Genomic DNA, 17980 nt, shown 5'->3' on the forward strand with positions numbered 1-17980 from the left:
TGCACCAGGCCTCTAGTATTAGTATAACTAATCCACCTTTCATTTGGCTAGATTTGTTTAATACATCTTTTTTTGTTTTTATTTTCAACTTTTATCAACTTTAATTTTCATTTGACTTTCTGACTCTAGGAATTTGTATTTTTAATTTATTTTTGGAAATAAATTAACTTTAAACATTTTTTTATTGCTCTCTGATAATCTTGACTTTCTTCAACCTGGTTGCATTCATGATAATTAATGATAAAACTAGATTTCTACCATCCTATGTTGTGATCTATATTTGTCCTGTTTCTTGCCTTCTTTAAACTATTGAGGCTCTTATTTTCTTATTACACTTTTCCCTCTCCTGGTTTTAAAATTATATATCTGTTTCTATTATTTTAGTGTTTACTTTAAAGACTATAATTAAATAATATCTATACTTGTCTATCCATCAATTCAAGCTTGTTAAAACACTTTACTTCTGATTACCCTCTTCCAGACATATGTGCTTTTATTGTCAAGTGTTTTAGCTCTATTTTTATTAACCCTACAGATTAGATATTTTATATAGTCAATGCTTTCTATAGTAAGTTCATCTTTATTAATCCAACAGATTAGATCATGTATATTGTCATTGTTTATTTAGAGATACCTGAAAATATTTCTGAAAATTTTCTTTGATCCATAATCTCTCTTAACTCATAGATATTTTTCAAGGTACATTTTTTCTCTATCTGGAATACATCCTTTAGAAATTCTTTTAGTGAGGATTCAATAGAAATAAGTTCTCTTCTGTTTGTAAAATATCTATATTTGGTTCTCATAGACATTAGGTTTACTCTGAAAGAATATCTAGGTTGACAATTACCTTCTCTCAACACTTTAAGGATAACTGTCCATTGACTTCTGATTTCTATCATTGCTACTGATAAGTCAGCTGTCATTCTAATTGTTCTTTGTCTTTTCTCTTGTGGTTTTATTTTTATCATTAGCATTCTACAGTTATCTATGATCTATATGTAAGATCACTTATTTATCCTGTTTAATTTTCATTTGACTTTCTGACTCTAGGAATTTGTATTTTTAATTATTTTTGGAAATTTATTTTTCCCTATATAATACATATTTTCATTCTGTTCTTCATAGTTTCTATACCTTTGACTCTCTCTGCTATGATTTAAATAGTTTCTTCAACTTTTTATTCCATTTAACAATTGTACTCTTCCACTCCTCTAATATGCTTTTCTTTCTATCTATTAGTTTCTAAAGACATTTATATTTTTTATTCATCTAAGTTCTATTTTATTCTTTTAAAAATACATCTGATTAGACTTCTTCTTTTATTACACTTTCAACATGCTCCAATTTTGAATTATATTCTTTTTTTTCTGTAATCCTATCATTAGAATATTATGGCCCAATACCTGTCTTCCCCCTTTAAATTGTAATTATCATGAAGGCAGGGAGTATATCTGACTTTGCACTATAGCCTAGTGTTTGATAAGTGTGTGTCTCTGTTTATGAACATATATTATTAAAAGTGAATAAGAAAGCATTGTTAGTCATTCAAACCTTGTTCTAGATAAGTTGAATCAGTGTCCTTTCCTCCCTACTCTTACCTGGTGCAGCCCTCTCACTGGAGGAAGTGGACATTTTATAGGAAGAAGAAAGGAAAATCAACTTTGGAGCAAAATGCTCTTCAGAATGAGGCTGGTGCTCAGAGGCTGTGTGTTAAGTTTCACAGGACAACCTGAAAACACTGAGTTTCAGGAGTCAGAAAATATATTTCTCTAATTCTTTTTTGGTTTCTTAAAATATGTCTTTAGTCCAAGATCAACAAACTAAGAAGTATGAGCACATATGAACTAAGTTGAGTGTTGTCATCCATTAAACTTATAACCCAGTAAATTTGGCACATGATCTTGTTTGATTAGACTCATATGGTAAGACATTAATATAAGTCACTTTAATTAAAAATATGTTCAAACAACTAAGTAAAGTAGTTCTGGAGGCAGCAAGGCAGTGGGAAAGACGAAACAAGTACTGTCTCGGATTCCTCTGGAGCCCCCCAGAGCTGTGTAACTCCAGCTCCCCCCTCTATGGTGTTGGTAATAATAGTAATTCCTAACATTTATTGAGTGTTTACTATGTGCCAATTCTGATTTGAACATTTTACTTATATTAACTCATATCCCATTTGTCCACAGAGCCACCATATGACAATACCAGCCACCGTTAGGTCAGGATGACTATTGAGGCCCTAGAGAGGTCTTTTTGTTTTTTTAAGAGTTGACTTCTTTTGCTGTGTTCAGAAAGTAATGCCCAGCAGTCCAAGTTATGGCTGTCAGTTGAAAGCTGGTAAGAGAAGCATTAAAGGAGCAGTTATGGACCCATCCCCTTATGCAGGGTAAAGAGGAGGTTAGGGATGTGGAAAAAGAAGGCCGAGGTATGACTGGGGACATCATGGAGGTCCTAGGCCCCTAGGAAAGGAGAAAGGAAGGAAATTGAGGAAGGGAACTGGGAAAAGGTAGCAAATAATGTCTAGGTCCCACTCAACCAGAATATCCTGAGTAAACAGAAAGTGGACTCCTTTCTCAGGTTTTATAAGGGAAGCTTTTACTCTTCCCTGCAACAAACCTATAGAGGGTCTCCATTAGACCCAGGGTACTGCCTGAACCCATTGGAGAATAAACTCCCTCCACTACTTCTTTGTTTTACTTGCTGCTTTGTTCTGGTTCTATGGCTATCAGATTTTTCTAAAGTAATCCAGTTTTCAACTATGCTTCTGATGTTACCATAAGTAACCTCTAATCTATCAAACATGAGTTCTAATGTTTGGTTTGGAAAGAATCATCGCCATACCCATGATGACGCTTCCAGAAACCTGAGGATACGTTTTTTTACAGGATCGGTTTATATAGTATTAACCATTAAGTTGGTTGTTAGAATAGGAATTCTGATCTAGAAGTTGAAAAGAGATGAGTTAAGGAAGAGAGAGGGGGCCATCAAACTTTCCATTTTATCCACAGTAACCCTACTTCTTTCCCTCATTCCAAAGTCTATGAAGAAAGACCCAGCTAATCTTCACTGATACTGTGGACAGCCTGAGAACACCTTTTTTTCTCTCTTTGGAAGATGTCACACAGAGAGCACCATGTGTCTTGCCAGGGTGACTCTCATTAGTGGTCATGGTCAGAGTCCCCCGTCCAGAGAGGAATCCTGCTGAGAGAGGAGAGACTATTCCATTCCATTGATTGAAGGACAGATGGTTTTCTCCATCACCCATTGACCTGGTGTCTTCTCCCATTGGAGAGTGCCTTCAATCCTAGTATCATTCAGCAGGGACCTGCCTGGATAATAATTCAAGTAGAAGCTTGACCTCTGTTTTGCAGGAACTAACTGGGGTGAACCTTAAATTTTCTACTACAAAGATCTTTCCAAAATTGTGCTCAGATATATTTCAAGTCATTCATGGGACTATGTTACATGCCTCCAAAAAGGAACATTAATTAATCACAGTGCCAGGAAAATAGACAGTTGTCATGATTCAGGGAGAGCCAAAAAGAAGTTAAGCCTGCAGGCAACCATCAGGTGGTTAGTTATAGACTAAGGGGGAGAGAAGGTGAAGAGAGAATGCTGCGGTCCTCTCTGAGTTGTCTGGCATGGTATTTACCTTTGAATTGCTCTAGACAGAGTCTCTTTCCATATTTCCGCTAAGTGACTGGCATCAGCACCTCATGTTCCAGGAGACCACTTCAGTCTACATATTTGTCCCTTTGTAATATATCAATCCTTATTATTCGTTCTCACAAATAAATGGAAACATAATGAACTTGTTATGCTACAGACCTAAGAAGTAGTAACAGTTGAAGTATGTATGCACTGAAATGTTTTTCCTATACTAGTCCTTCCTTCCTCTAACCTGACTCTCCACCACAAATATTTTGGTAAATGCAATCTGAAAACAAACAAACAAACAAAAGTGTATAATTGTGAGTTTACAAAATGAAATCGTATGCCATGTTCCAAAAAGGACTACAAATTACCACTTTAAATATGCTAATTTGGGGGAGGGAGGCAAGGGGATTTCTTGAAGACGAGGATTAAAAATAGTGAAAAGTCAGAAATGCTGATTTAAGAAAAGATACTGCTAAACTGGAGCCAATTCAAAGAAATGGACTAAAAATAATAAAAGGCCTCAAGGAATGAATATTTTCAAAATTGAGAGAATTTAAGAGTCTAACATGACAAACTACAAACAGTCCTACAAATACCTCTGGGGAATTGGATTCCAAAAGTCTGCATTGTTCAAAGGGGGAAAAAATAAAAGCACTGAAATAAAAGCTACCCAAGGAAGAAAAAAAATGAATTTTTAAATGAAATGTTTTAAATGTTTTTCCTTAGACCAGCTTACAGATGCCTGGAGACGTTAAAAAAAAAAAAAAAAACTAGCCAGGCAAAACATTTGTTTTCACATAACAAGCTTATCGAGTAAGGAGGGTGGGGTTAATGATTTATTATATCATACATTTTGAATCTCTGATGTCTGGACCTGAATAAACACATTGGAATGGTCTGGAGCCGTTTAATATACCTGTTACCAGTGTTCACGTAGTAGACCCAGAGTAGGACACACCCAAAGCTTGAATAAACTAGAGCGTTCCATATTATTTCACAGGGTCACAAATCTGTAAAGATGTTATTTTATTCAGCGTGAACCTGATCCATAGTCAGGTGTTAAAATGGTTAATGATTCATTTTCATGGGCACTTATTTCCCTTCAACATATTAGTTTCCAAAAGTATTGACAGTTTAGAAGGAAAGTAAGGAAAATTTGTGAACCTTTTATACCAGGAGAAAATGAAGCAGGGAGAAGGACTATTTCATACATCTTGTAGACGTGAAAATGGAGTGTCTGTCACAAAGAAGTCTGTGGGCATCTTATAAAAAGGAGGATGACTGGGCCAAGAATGACTGACACCACCCTCCAAAATCGACCCCATTTTCTGTTTCTTTGCACTCAGAGTGATGTGTTAGAGATTTAAATATTATGTTCTTGAAACATAATAGAGTTGTCTACACACAGACTGTCTAGACAGGGCAGGGACTATGTCTGTTTAATTTCATTTTACATAGCAGCTAGCAGTCTTGCACAAATAAATGCTTTTGATGATGATGTTGATGTTAGCATAAGCAGGTGGCCAAAATTTGGGGATAAAGCTTGATACCTTAACATTAGTGCTTTATAGAGCATGCATGCACCGAGTGTTACATAAAATTTACCCATGTCTGGCTATTTATTGAATAATAAATTATTTCAGCACATTTTATGTTTCTTAATAGTGCCCTGTTAAATTTGTTTACATGGAGGAGGAAATATCAATCTGCCTATTCAGAAAGTAGGCAAGAATCCCTACTCAATTTTCCTAGTGTCTGAAATGAAAAGTATTCTTGTAAATCTGTATTTTAGAAAAAGAAGAAAAACATTCAGATGCTCCATTAAGATTTTCTAAGATTTCTTGATTCGAAAGCTCTCAAGATTCAGATTTCCTGCAAGAGTCATGAAAAACAGACTTGTGCAATGAAAACCATGACTTGTATTTTATTTATTCAATGTGTTCGTTGTTTGTTTTCAAAAACAAGTATTTGAGTCCTTGTATATAATAGCAAGCCAAGCAGCCACAGATCCCTGTCCTCCTGATCTTATGCTTTAGTGGAAGGAGACAGATGATTTAAAAAAAAGCATCATAAGAAAATTATATGGTGTACTTGAGTGTGATTAAGTGTGATGGAAAAAAGAAAAGTTGAGAGGATGATAAAGAATCTGTTGTGGGAGTGGTGTTGCAATTTTGCATGGGGCAGTCAGGGCAGGTCTCACTGAGGAGGTGATTGTTGAGCAAAGACTTGATAGAGGTGAGGTCATTGGCCACTTGGATTCGGAGCAAAGGAAATCCCAGGCAGAAGGGAAAGATAATGGATGTGTCCTAAAGTCAGTATACTCCTGGAATGTTTAAGAAGTAGCTGGGAAGCCAGCATGGCTGAAGCCAAGTGAATGGGGAAGACAATAGGCGGGAAGGGGGCCAGGTCTTTACCTCTACTGGAGAGGAGGATTTTGGCTTTTCATCTGAGTGAAGTGGGGAACATTATCGAGTTATAGCAGAAAGGTGACAAGATCTCTTTCTGCTTTAATAAGATCATCCTGGCTGCCTTGTTGACAGAAGTCCATAGGAGAGCAAGGGCAGGGGAAGGAGGATCAGTCAGGAGACTGTTGTAATAATGCTGGCAAGACATGATGGTGGCTTGGACTAGATTGTGGTCAGATTCGGCAGAGTTCTGCATATAGAGCCTATCTTTCCTGGCGGATTGAACGTAGGAGGCAAGGATCATTCTATGCCAGTGGTTTTCAAAGTGTGGACCCCAAATCAGCAATATCAGCAACATCTGAGAACTTGTTATAAATGCGAATTCTTGGATCTCTCCCCAAGTCTACAGAATCAGAAACTGGACGCTAGGGCCCCAGCAATCTTGTATTTTTAACAGGCCCTCCAGGTGATTCTAATGCACACAAGTATGAGGACCACTGCTTTAAGAACTAGGGCCTGAAAGATGGAGTTGGCATTGACTATGATGGTGAAGGCTGCAGAGGGAACAGATCTGGGCGGAGGGGGAGGAGCAGGGGTTCAGGTTTGGACAGGATGGGTGTGTGATGTCTTAGATATCCAGATGGTGAGGAAGCAGTTGTATATATATATATGAATCTGGAGCTCAGGAGAGAGGGTCTGAGTTGGAAATAGAAATGGAAACATCAACTATGTTTGTGCGAACAAAAAATTACATAAGTGAATATTTATTCTTCACTGGTTTCATCTTAACTTTGAATAAAAGAAGCAGAAAGACAAGTAATAAGGACCAAAATACAGTGGGGCCTTGACTTACGAGTATCCCGACTAACGAGTTTTTTGAGATACCAGCTGTCTTTCAGCCAATTTTTTGCATTGAGTTGATAGAGTAATTTGAGTTAACGAGCTCCTTAACGAGCTCAGTCTCGGAACGAATTAAACTCGTAAGTCAAGGCCCCACTGTATATAAAAGAGACAGCCACCATCTATCTAATCAAGTGTGCTAAGAGATTTGAGAGCTTTAGGGAGTCTATTTTCTAGAGCCTTCTTCCATTTATTGCAGAGGAACCTTTTATGGTAACCTTTTTCTATTTTACCGTCCGTACATTGAGGGTTCCTAATATTTTTAAGGTAAAACTTAGAACCAGTAAGATTTTATAAAGTCACTAAGTAGCTGATAAATTTCTATACATGTTTATATCATCAAGTGGCAATCCAGACTTGCTGAGGGTGGAGTAGATGCCTCACTAAACAATTCTCATTTTGTTTTCTTGCACAGTAATTTTATGGAGGGAGAGTTATTAAGATAGGGAGAAAGATAGAATTTAGAAGAACAGTTGCAAAATACGAAAATGCACTGAGAAGGACATATTCTTCAGTTACTACTTGTGGTTACCTAATATATCATTTCCAGTGTTTTCTTAATACTATCAGATATTAATATTGACTCTACAAATAAGACTATACAATCAGAATATGACATTTATACCAAGACGCTGATAATAATTTCAATGAAACAGCAAAATTAGCAGAAAAGGCAAACCACTGAATATTTCAGAAGAAAGGTGAAACAGAGGGATGTCCCTCAGGAAGCAGAATGGCTTCTCTAAAAAGAGTTTCTTCTGACCCGAATTTATATTCTGTATATTTTTTCAAAACCATTTGAAAGGCCTTTCAGATGCTGCCACCTTAGCTGCTGAGATACAATCTTTTGCATTTCACCCTGTGAGTCCCCCTTTGTCCCACAGTGTAATCTGATCCACCTATCACCATCAGGGGACATCTGGGATCCATCTTATCTTTCCCACTGGCTAGTTGATTAACCAGAAAATGTTTTGAATTGGATTCCTATATGGCAGGGTTCCACGGACTTTATGAATTATGATAGGAACATATAAAAGGCCAGATTTTATTTTTGTGCTTTTTAAGAAGAAAACTCTTAACACGGTTAGGACTGGATTTTTAAAAATTGGAGAGAAAAAATATATTGTATGAAATGGCCAAATACAGTAATTCATGGGATTATCTGACTATTTTTAATAAAATATTTTTTTTCAGAGTGAGAAAGTAGCCTGACCCAGAGTTGCCAATCCACAGATATATTACTGTTAGTTGGAAATAGACAAATGGCCAAGAAACATTATTTTGCTCTCTCTTGCTCTATTTCTGCTGGATGGTACATCTGGAGACGTATGAGAGGCTGGAAGGTGGGGTCTTTAGTCCAGTGCATCCTTCCCACAGCATGTTTTATGCCAGGTCCTTGTGCAGGGGGGTGTGGTGGGGGAGGATGTGTTTGGTTCAAATAGACATTAAACTTCCAGTGATTTTAATTGTCTTCATCATTATTACCTACGAGCCAAGTTCAGTGCCTAAACATATAATAATAATAATTTATAATAATTTATTTGTTTTCTTCTTTGTTTTAATTATCCAAATTGAAAACTCTTGATTTCCTACCACTAAGGTTTTATTAGAACAGAAATCTCACATTGAATATATTCCATACTTTCAGTATACCCTAAGGCAGTGGTAGGCAAACTGCGGCTCGCGAGCCACATGCGGCTCTTTGGCCCCTTGAGTGTGGCTCTTCCACAAAACACCACAAGCGGGCGCGCACGTACAGTGCTATTGAAACTTCGTGGCCCATGCGCAGAAGTCGGTATTTTGTGGAAGAGCCACACTCAAGGGGCCAAAGAGCCGCATGTGGCTCATGAGCCGCAGTTTGCCGACCACTGCCCTAAGGAAAGCCACCTGTCTTGGTCAGAACTGATGACTTGTGCGATCATAAAGCATCTCTTCAGAAGCTGACATTTCAAAGGTGATGCCCAGGATAAGGTGCTAAACATTTTTTCAAAGCAGTTAGAACATCAGTTTCTACATCTGACTGTTAGTAGGATCAGGAAGCACAGTGGTTTCACAGACTGCATTATATTTTAAAACTTTGTACATGGTGAATCTCTGTACAAATAAGAAACTCTGCTGTGATGATGCCCGTGGGACAAGAGTCTGTGATGACTTTGCTTGAGTTTCCACTTCTGCAGCTGGGTGATCCCAGAGGCATCGGGAGTTCAGCGAGTGTCTTGAACTATGCTTGGGATGTTTTGGATTCAACAAAAGAAACTTTTGCCAAACGCTTCTTTCCTTAATTTTTAAACGTGTATTTCAAGGGAAATTTGATTCATATGTTTCTAATTCATTTACACTTAAATCATCAAAATGTTATTTTGTAAGAGCCACTTGATGTCCAAGAAGCTTTCTAAACCTGTTTTATAAGTCTTCTCAAGTCCTTTTTCTTAAAACAGGAAGTTGCATTTTGCCAAGTACAAATAAACTCAAACAGTAAAAAGGTTCAAGTTCAGTTTCTAACTCTGAACTCCAGGTTTTAAGTGCATTCTCAAATTAGCAAAATATAGTTAGCCACCCCCTACAAAAATATGGGTGGAAGGAAAGACGATAGTGATAAAAGTCAAGTTTATTCACATAAATTATTCTCAGAGATGTATCTCCAGTTGTGAAAGTTCATAAAACCTATAGCACGTGTTCTTCTAGCTAATAGGTGCAGGTGAATTTTGAACAGGAGCAGTTGTCTGCTTGTTGGTTCTCTGTGATATGTCTAAATAAGTTTACTGCTTCTGTCACAGAAAAGAAAACCTAAAGGTTCCAATATTTGAACTTCACTTTACTAATTTTACCTTTGAATCTTATGTATTTTAGTAAAGATGGGAAGACTCACATATTTTGTTGAACAAAAAGGACTCATGAGAGACTCTGTGGGCGTTTTATGTCTGCACTAAGATGATGTAACATCAAATTAAAAATGTAATTGATACTCTTTTCTTGGAATTGGATAAATGCAGAAAATTCTCTCTGTGCATACCAAGACATCTCTTAATTAGATATTATCCTTATTACTGTAATGCAGAGGTAATTCAGCCTGACCCAGAATTCCCTGTAGTTGGTTCACTTGTATTTATAGATAAAGAAGGTAAAAGTAATTATGAAAGGGGCCGGGGACCACTCTAAACAATTTCCTCTCTGTTATGTTTTATTGAGTCATTTCAATATTTCTTCTGTGCTGTCAAGTGATTCTTTGGGATGAAAGGTAATATGCAACTGAAAACACTTTATTTAAACACTAGAGGCCCAATGCACAAAATTCTTGCAAGGGCCTTGGCCCCCCACTACCATGGTGTCTACCTCTGCCTCGGCCCCTGCCTGCTGCGGCTTTGTCTGGAAGGAAGGACATCTGGAAGGACGTCTGGTCTAATTAGCATATTACGCTTTTATTATTATAGATTATTAATTAAACTATCCGTTCTCGTGGAAGCTCTCATGCAGTGGCCACCAGGGAAACTTGCTGACTGTATGAAGTTGGTTTTATTAAACTTGCTAATAAGCAAGGGGTCCCTGTAGTGTCTCAGATGAAAATTTGGGGACAAGAATGGTAGTTTAGGGGCTATGATTAGTCACAGGGTTCCTTTAGGACAGAAGCTAGTAAGTGAGGTTAGGCAGAGACTGGTAGGATTTGTCATCTAGGAAAGTTGCATTCTTGTTGTTGGAAAATAAATCCAAAGAGTTCATGTTAAATTCACTTGTTTGTACTTTTATCTTGGAACACATGGTCTGAAAGGAGCTGGTATTGAAACACTGAAGTTCAGCTAGTTGTGTTACCTGTCGTACAAATTACCTGTGTTGTGATTCAGAGCATAGTTTTGCAGGTTGTGGTTTTCATTTTATTTCTCACAACAAACAAGCAAATATCACAACAACGTATAACACACATTTATCTTTTTAAAACTTTTAATATGTAGCTCACCCTTAAGAAATTAATAAGTAATGAATTTTAATTTTACTTTTTCAGGCAGTAATCAAAATCACATATGCCTTGTGGGGTACCTATATCTATATATATCTATCTATGTCTGTTTCTATATCTAGGTTTTAGAAATTATTCTTCTTCTTTAGTACTATGTATTAACTCTGAGAACATATGTAATGCTAGCAATAATATGCCTTTGAGAGTTTATATTATATTTTGATCTATTTTTGTTATGCCCCATCTTGTCAAAAAAATTTATGCTTCCCCAAATATTACAGCCTTATATGCTATTTAAATACCACTAAAATGTGTTAAAGTGTCAAAAATTCCATTTTATAAAGTAGATTAATGCTAATCTCAGAATGCTTATTTAAATGTAAGTTTTTCAGAGAAAGAAAACTTGTATAAGAGAACTCTCAAAAATGATAAAGAGCACATGCTCATTCTGTATTTCAGATACAAACTAGGACAAAAGCCTTTCCACAGATGAATATTCTGTGTAGTTCATTCTAATCGGAACACATGGTGAAAAAAATGGAGCTATCAAAACTGGTACAAGGGATAGCCAACATTTGCCTTAAAGTTAAATCATATTTGCTTTCAAGTTTACTAGATAATAGTGATTGCTATAGTTTTACATTTTAAAATGCCCTTTATAAAATGTACATTAAAACATTCTTGTTCTCCTCTGGTCTTTGCCAACATTATTTAATATTCAAATTCAGAAAATCTCATTCTCCAACTCTCTCTCTTCAGTGGCTTCATTAAATAGTATTAGCTACCATGTACTATCTTCCTTGTGCTAGTATTTGACCAACATGAGCTCATGAAATGCTCACAGTGAATGACCTTGAGAACTGAGTGCTATTGTTGCCTCTGCTCTGAACATGGGGAAACCTAGGATCAGTGAGACCCCCCGCTGTGCAGCCACACTCGCATCTGGAGAGGCTATCTGTACCTTTCCACTCTGCCATGCTGCCTTATGCTAAAGAAATCCATGTATACATGCTATTTTCACTTTTTTTGTCCACCATGTTTAACTCTAGATACTGTGCACCCTAAGTTTTAGAGAAAAAAAACCTCATGAACAACCTCACAAAAATTTTTGAGTGAAATTACCATAACTTTTTGCTGTTTGGGGGCTAAAATCTTGTCATAGCTCTTGATATCAAGAGATGCTTTCAGCTAACTCTCTGATTTTACTAAGTCCTACCTAAGTTATAAGGAAATAAAAATGATACTGTAAGGTGGAGGAATCCATGGGACCACTAAACATCTTTCCAAAAATACAGTGGGGCCTTGACTTACGAGTGTCCCGACTAACGAGTTTTTTGAGATACCAGTTGTCTCTTGGCCGATTTTTTGCATTGAGTTGACAGAGTAATTTGAGTTAACGAGCTCCTTAACGAGCTTGGTCTCCAAACGAATTAAACTCTGAGGTCTCAGAACGAATTAAACTTGTAAGTCAAGGCCCCACTGTATGTTTCAAGGTGGTTACTTTCGAAACTAATATCAATCAGATCTGTTTCAAGCTGGCTTCTTTGCCATTTAACTTCAGTCAGAAAATATACATCAAGCTGATTGCTTTCTCAAATCTACACATTCTTAGGGCCAAATAATCATATGACCTCTTGGATGATATGACCAGAATATTTGCTTTGTTTTCTAAGACCTTGAAAGACCACATGTGTGCCCTTCTCAGCCTGTATTTGTCCCTCTCCACTTCCTTCTCCAGGACTGCCCACCAGAAGCAGGTGATTTCCGAGCTCAGCAATGCTCAGCTCATAATGATGTCAAGCACCATGGCGAGTTTTATGAGTGGCTTCCTGTGTCTAACGACCCTGACAACCCGTGCGCACTCAAGTGCCAGGCCAAAGGCACAGACCTGGTTGTTGAACTCGCACCTAAGGTCTTAGATGGGACTCGCTGCTACACAGACACCCTGGATATGTGCATCAATGGCCTATGCCAAGTAAGTACTGGCTTCTTTTCATTCTGTCTTTCCAGAGGGTTTGAGTGTCTTCGTGTAAATACCTTTCCCATCGCCCTGCTATCTGGATCACTCAGCGCTACTTTTTATTGCCTGTATAAAGAATGACAGATTTGAAAATTGAGGTTTAATTTCAGTTAAAACTACCAGTGTATTTTGTGTTCAAGAAACGTAGGCTAGAATTGTTTTTCTTTCCTTGAGTCTCACTTGAATATCGAAGAATAGAAATTCTTGAGTATTGTATATCATTTTGAGACTAGACTCTGAAATTGCCTCTACTTTGGTTGTCTCTAAAATATGTTTCATGTATGTGTATTTGGAGGCATCTATTTTCATTTACTTAGAGCTTCAGAATCACTCAGATGAAGTTGACTCTATAATCTCCAAAATGTAGAAAACCTTGTTCCTTTATTGTAACTGTACCTTTGTTGAAAATTCAGGCAAACTGTCCTGAAGAACTTGGCAGTGTCAGCTAGGTCAGATGTCAGCCAGGTAAATCTTTACAACAGGATGGCAAAGAAGTTTGATTTCTGGTATCAATTTATCAATGTCTACTTTGGGAGGGGAGTCAGACCGGTGAAGGAGAGTTAGTATGATTGCCATCTTGATTTTAAAGTCGACTCTTTGGATTAGGATGCCCAGCCTACTTTTTGGAAAAAGCAGTTGCTGTATTGTCCTGTGTGCTATATATACTTCACTATATAATTTCATATCTCACAATGTAGACATTTTGAGAACCTTTGTCTCTCCCTCCCAAGAAGACATTGGTGGGATTTTTCTCTCTTCGGAATCGCTCATGTCACAACTAGCAATACAAGAATTAACATAAAACATGTCTTAGTAATTTGTTGTTTTGAATCCACAGGTTTATTTAAAACTTAAATCTATATTCAGATATAAAGGAATAACTGTAGTGTGAATTACTACAAGAGATGTGGGGTGGCCTGTAAGGTATCATGTCCCTGAGAGGGAAACAGACAATCTAAACCTTCATGAGGTCTAGAATCCTGAGACAGGGAAACTTTGGCATGTCTAAACACTTCTCAGGAGATGGGGTATTGTTTATATATATCTGAAGTTTTCTTTATATATAAGAAATATATAAATTTCAGATATAAATTTGAATATAGAATCTTCCTATTTTAAAGCTAAGAAAGGCCTACGAGATTATCTAATCGAGAAAGCAATATATTTGAACATCATTTCTTATATTTGGTGTTTGCTTCCTTCTCTAGAATTCTCAGTGTCATTGGAATGAAATTATGGGGTCCACAAAAGCTTTGGGAACAATAGAGAATTGAAAAGCATATAGAAAAGGAGCTATGTTGTAGGGAATGGCAAATAAAATAGTAATAATCCCTTATGCATGTATAGTGTTTGAATAAAGCAAGACAGATTCCAATTTTGTAAATGGAAAAAATGAGGACCAGAGAAGTTGTATGATTTTCTGAAAGTTGCATAGTTGGCCATGGCAGAAATGGGACTAAACTCCAGGACTCCTGATATCTACTTTAAAGTTGTTTGTGGTATATTATGCTGACGAATGAACCAAAATAAACAAGACAGGTCAGTAAATTACGTTTCATTTGTTTCTGTTTGTCTGGGAGTTCAAGGTTGTATGTCTTCCCCCTAGTCTAATCCTGCCAGCTGGCCTAGTTTACCTTGGCAACTGAAAGGAAATCTTCTATCAGCAGCAAAATAATAAATTTTATATATAGTAAATATGAAATGATAGTACTGGACTTTTGGTTATAAATATAAGCATACCTCCTTAACTTAGATTCTTATGAGTGTGACTTGTTAGATTTAGAGGAGAATGTAAACTATACAATATCTGTAAAGAATTGTGACATCCATAGTAATCATGTTCAGTTCTTATTATTGTCTTCATTTATTTGTCTTATTAGAGGCGATGAACGGCGATGAAAAACACAGATTTCATTTAGTCACTAACAAGCCTCTTGGCTAGAGAGCAGGGTATCCCCAGGTACACCGTGAGGAGAGAGAGTTTGGGAGGAAATGGAGGACACACTCAGGACTATCATAAAGTGAGTGGGCAGGAAAGAATGCTAGTAGAGAAAAGACATAATCATAGCTCAGCTTTAGAAAAATTAATATAGCTGCATTTATGGGATGCTTGAAATGGAAGGCCCTGGAGGCAAAGTGAGCAGCTGAAAAGGATGCTCGGGGCAGCCAAGGTGAAGGCAAGCAGGTGCCTCAGCCAGGGCAGTGACAGCGGGAGCAGAGAGGAAGGCGTTTTCATTTTGATTATAACTAGGGTGGAGGGTACAAAGCAATAAATAAAATCAATCATGCTCAGGGGATCAAAAACTACAACTGATATGAATTGGTCATGGATACAATTTTTAATCCTTGCTTCCATTACCATAATAGTCTTGTGTTTTCATTATTAAAACTTACTCGCATTCTATAAAACTTCTTAAAAAAGGAACAGAAAACAGCAAGATGACTGTGGAATAAAAGTAGAATTTTGAGGTAGAATACTGCTACCTCAAAAGAATTTAAAAACGTCCTTTATTTAAATGTTATCTGTTTATTGGTAATTAGTATGCTCAGTCTTTGGTAAGAATTATTCAGAAAAAGCCATGTTTTCACATTTTTTAAGCAGTCAAAAATCTTAATGCTGACTTAAATATGCAGTTTTTATAAACAGCTCTTCCTAGTTCCCTGAAAAATTCATCCCCCCTCTCTATTTTTCCATCTCTTCTATTTCTACCCCATTTTTTGCTCTTTCTGGTTTTATTTTAGTCTTATTATAATTTTTTGTAAATTGCCTCAGGCATTTTTTGAAGAAGTATATAACACAGTTTTTCTTTTATAAAGAGTAAGTGATGGAACACACTCAAAAATTAGCACAGATAAAGCTTATGGGAAAATTACACCAGGCTTTTTGTTTGTTTGTTTGCTTGGATTCTTTGTAAGAGTATAATAAATATGGAAGACAGTTGGTCTGTTGACATTTGATAGTAGTACTTGAAGAATACTATGGTAAAAGACATGTGTTAATTAATAAATAAACAAACAAATAAATACAATACATGTGTTTGTGTAACTACACATAGAACAAAATCTGGAGGCAGATATTCCTGAGTGTTAGTAATTACTTCAGGGACATTTGATATCTTACATTTATTCATATCAATATTGTTTCAAATTTTTTTGAGGCTAAGCAGATATAAATTATAAACTGTAAAGAAGCAAGCATAGTCTGACATTGATAGAAAATGACAGCATAATTGTAGATATTTGTCATTTATAAGCATCAATTATTTCAATTATACCTGTTTAATACTCAACTGAATACCACTTTTTCAAAATTGGGCTTTTAACACAACCAAAACTATGGAATCCTAGCCTTTTCGGCACTTTAGCAATGAACACATTAGCTATTTCACAGCAGAAGAAATTGAGGCCTAGAGATATCCAGTGTCATGAATGAGTGTATTGCTTATATTTGTTGTGAATGTGCTTCAGGAACATTATAGAATCATTACTATTTATAATTTTTACCTTATTCTTATTCAGAAAATCATACTAGACAGTAAAATACCTCCCATTTTGTTTTTATTGACATATCCTATACAGTGGGGCCTTGACTTATGAGTGTCCCGACTAACGAGTTTTTCGAGATACGAGCCATCTCTCGGCCGATTTTTTGCTTTGAGTTGCCAGCTAAAATTTGGGTTACGAGCCAGCTTCAGATACCCCACCGCTAGGTGGCGCAGCAAACGTCACAGTGAACGCCACAACATCAGCCCAGCATCACGTGTCTCACTCGTTCACTTTTGATTTGACATATGAGTAATTTGAGTTACGAACTCCATCATGGGACGAATTAAACTCGTAAGTCAAAGCCCCACTGTATAATAAAAGCGTAATAGGCTAAGGATCCGACCTACCGGTTGACCATTCGATTGACTGCTCGACCAGCCACTATGATGCGCATTGACCACCAGGGGACAGACGCTAACCAGTAGGTTAGCTTGCTGCTGGTGTCCAGCCAATCTGGACTGGGCGAGAGGGCCCGATCGTGGGCCAGGCTGAGGGACCCCACCCGTGTACAAATTGGTGCAGCTAGCCTCTAGTAACATTATATTAGTTTCAGGTGTACAACATAATGACTCAATAAATGTATATGTTGCAAAATGATCACCACAATAAATCTAGTTAATTCATCACCACACATAGTTACAAATTTGTTTTTCTTGTGATGAGAATTTTAAGATCTATTCTCTGAGCAACTTTTAAAATATGATAAAGTATTGTTAGCTATAATCAGCATGCTATACATTACATCCCCAGGATTTACTTATTTTATAAGTAGAAGTTTGTACCTTTTGACCACCTTTACCCATTTTTGCCCCACCCCACCCACCTCTAGCAACCTCCATACTGTTTTCCATAGTTGTTGCATCAATTTACATTCCACAAATAGTGCACAAAGGTTCCCTTTGCTCCACATCTTCGCCAATACTTACTTCTTGTGTTGAGCACATTTTCATGTACATGTATGCCATTTGCATGTTTTCTTTGGAAAAAATGCCTGTGCAGCTCCTCTGCCCATTTTTCATTCATATTGTTTGTTTTCTTTGCTATTGATTTGTATGAATTCTTGATATATTTTACCCTTATCAAATATATGATTTGCAAATACTATCTCCCATTCTGTAGGTTGCCTTTTCATTTTGTTGATGGTTTCCTTTGCTGTGCAGAATCTTTTTAGTTTGATACAGCCCTGCTTGTTTATTTTTGCTTTCATTGCCTTTGCTTTTGGTGTCAAATCCAAAATATTGCCACCAAGACCAATGTCAATGAGCTTTTCCCCTATGTTTTCTTCTAGTTTTATGGTTTTAGGTCTTGCATTCAAGTCTTTCATCCATTTTGAGTTTATTTTCATATATGATGTAAGACACAGTCCAGTTTCATTCTTTTGCATGTGGCCATTCAGTTTTCCCAACCCCATTTATTGAAGAGACTGTCCCTCTCCACATTATATATTCTTGGCTCTTCTGTTGTAAATCACTTCACTGTATTTATGTGAGTTTATTT

At 36.8% G+C, this 17980-nt stretch overlaps 1 protein-coding gene across 1 annotated transcript in view; it reads left to right on the forward strand.

The window, feature by feature from the left end:
- The window catches only part of ADAMTSL1 (ADAMTS like 1), an 876403-nt gene that overhangs the window by 560594 nt on the left and 297829 nt on the right, over positions 1–17980 (forward strand). The window contains exon 7 of the mRNA XM_070429962.1: positions 12656–12892. Coding sequence (XP_070286063.1) covers positions 12656–12892 — 237 coding nt within the window. The remainder of the gene's footprint in view (positions 1–12655; positions 12893–17980) is intronic.

This window comes from Myotis yumanensis, unplaced genomic scaffold, assembly GCF_028538775.1.
Source record: "Myotis yumanensis isolate MYYU_CA2020_CCGP unplaced genomic scaffold, mMyoYum1.0.hap1 SCAF_12, whole genome shotgun sequence".
NCBI classification, from domain to species: domain Eukaryota; kingdom Metazoa; phylum Chordata; class Mammalia; order Chiroptera; family Vespertilionidae; genus Myotis; species Myotis yumanensis.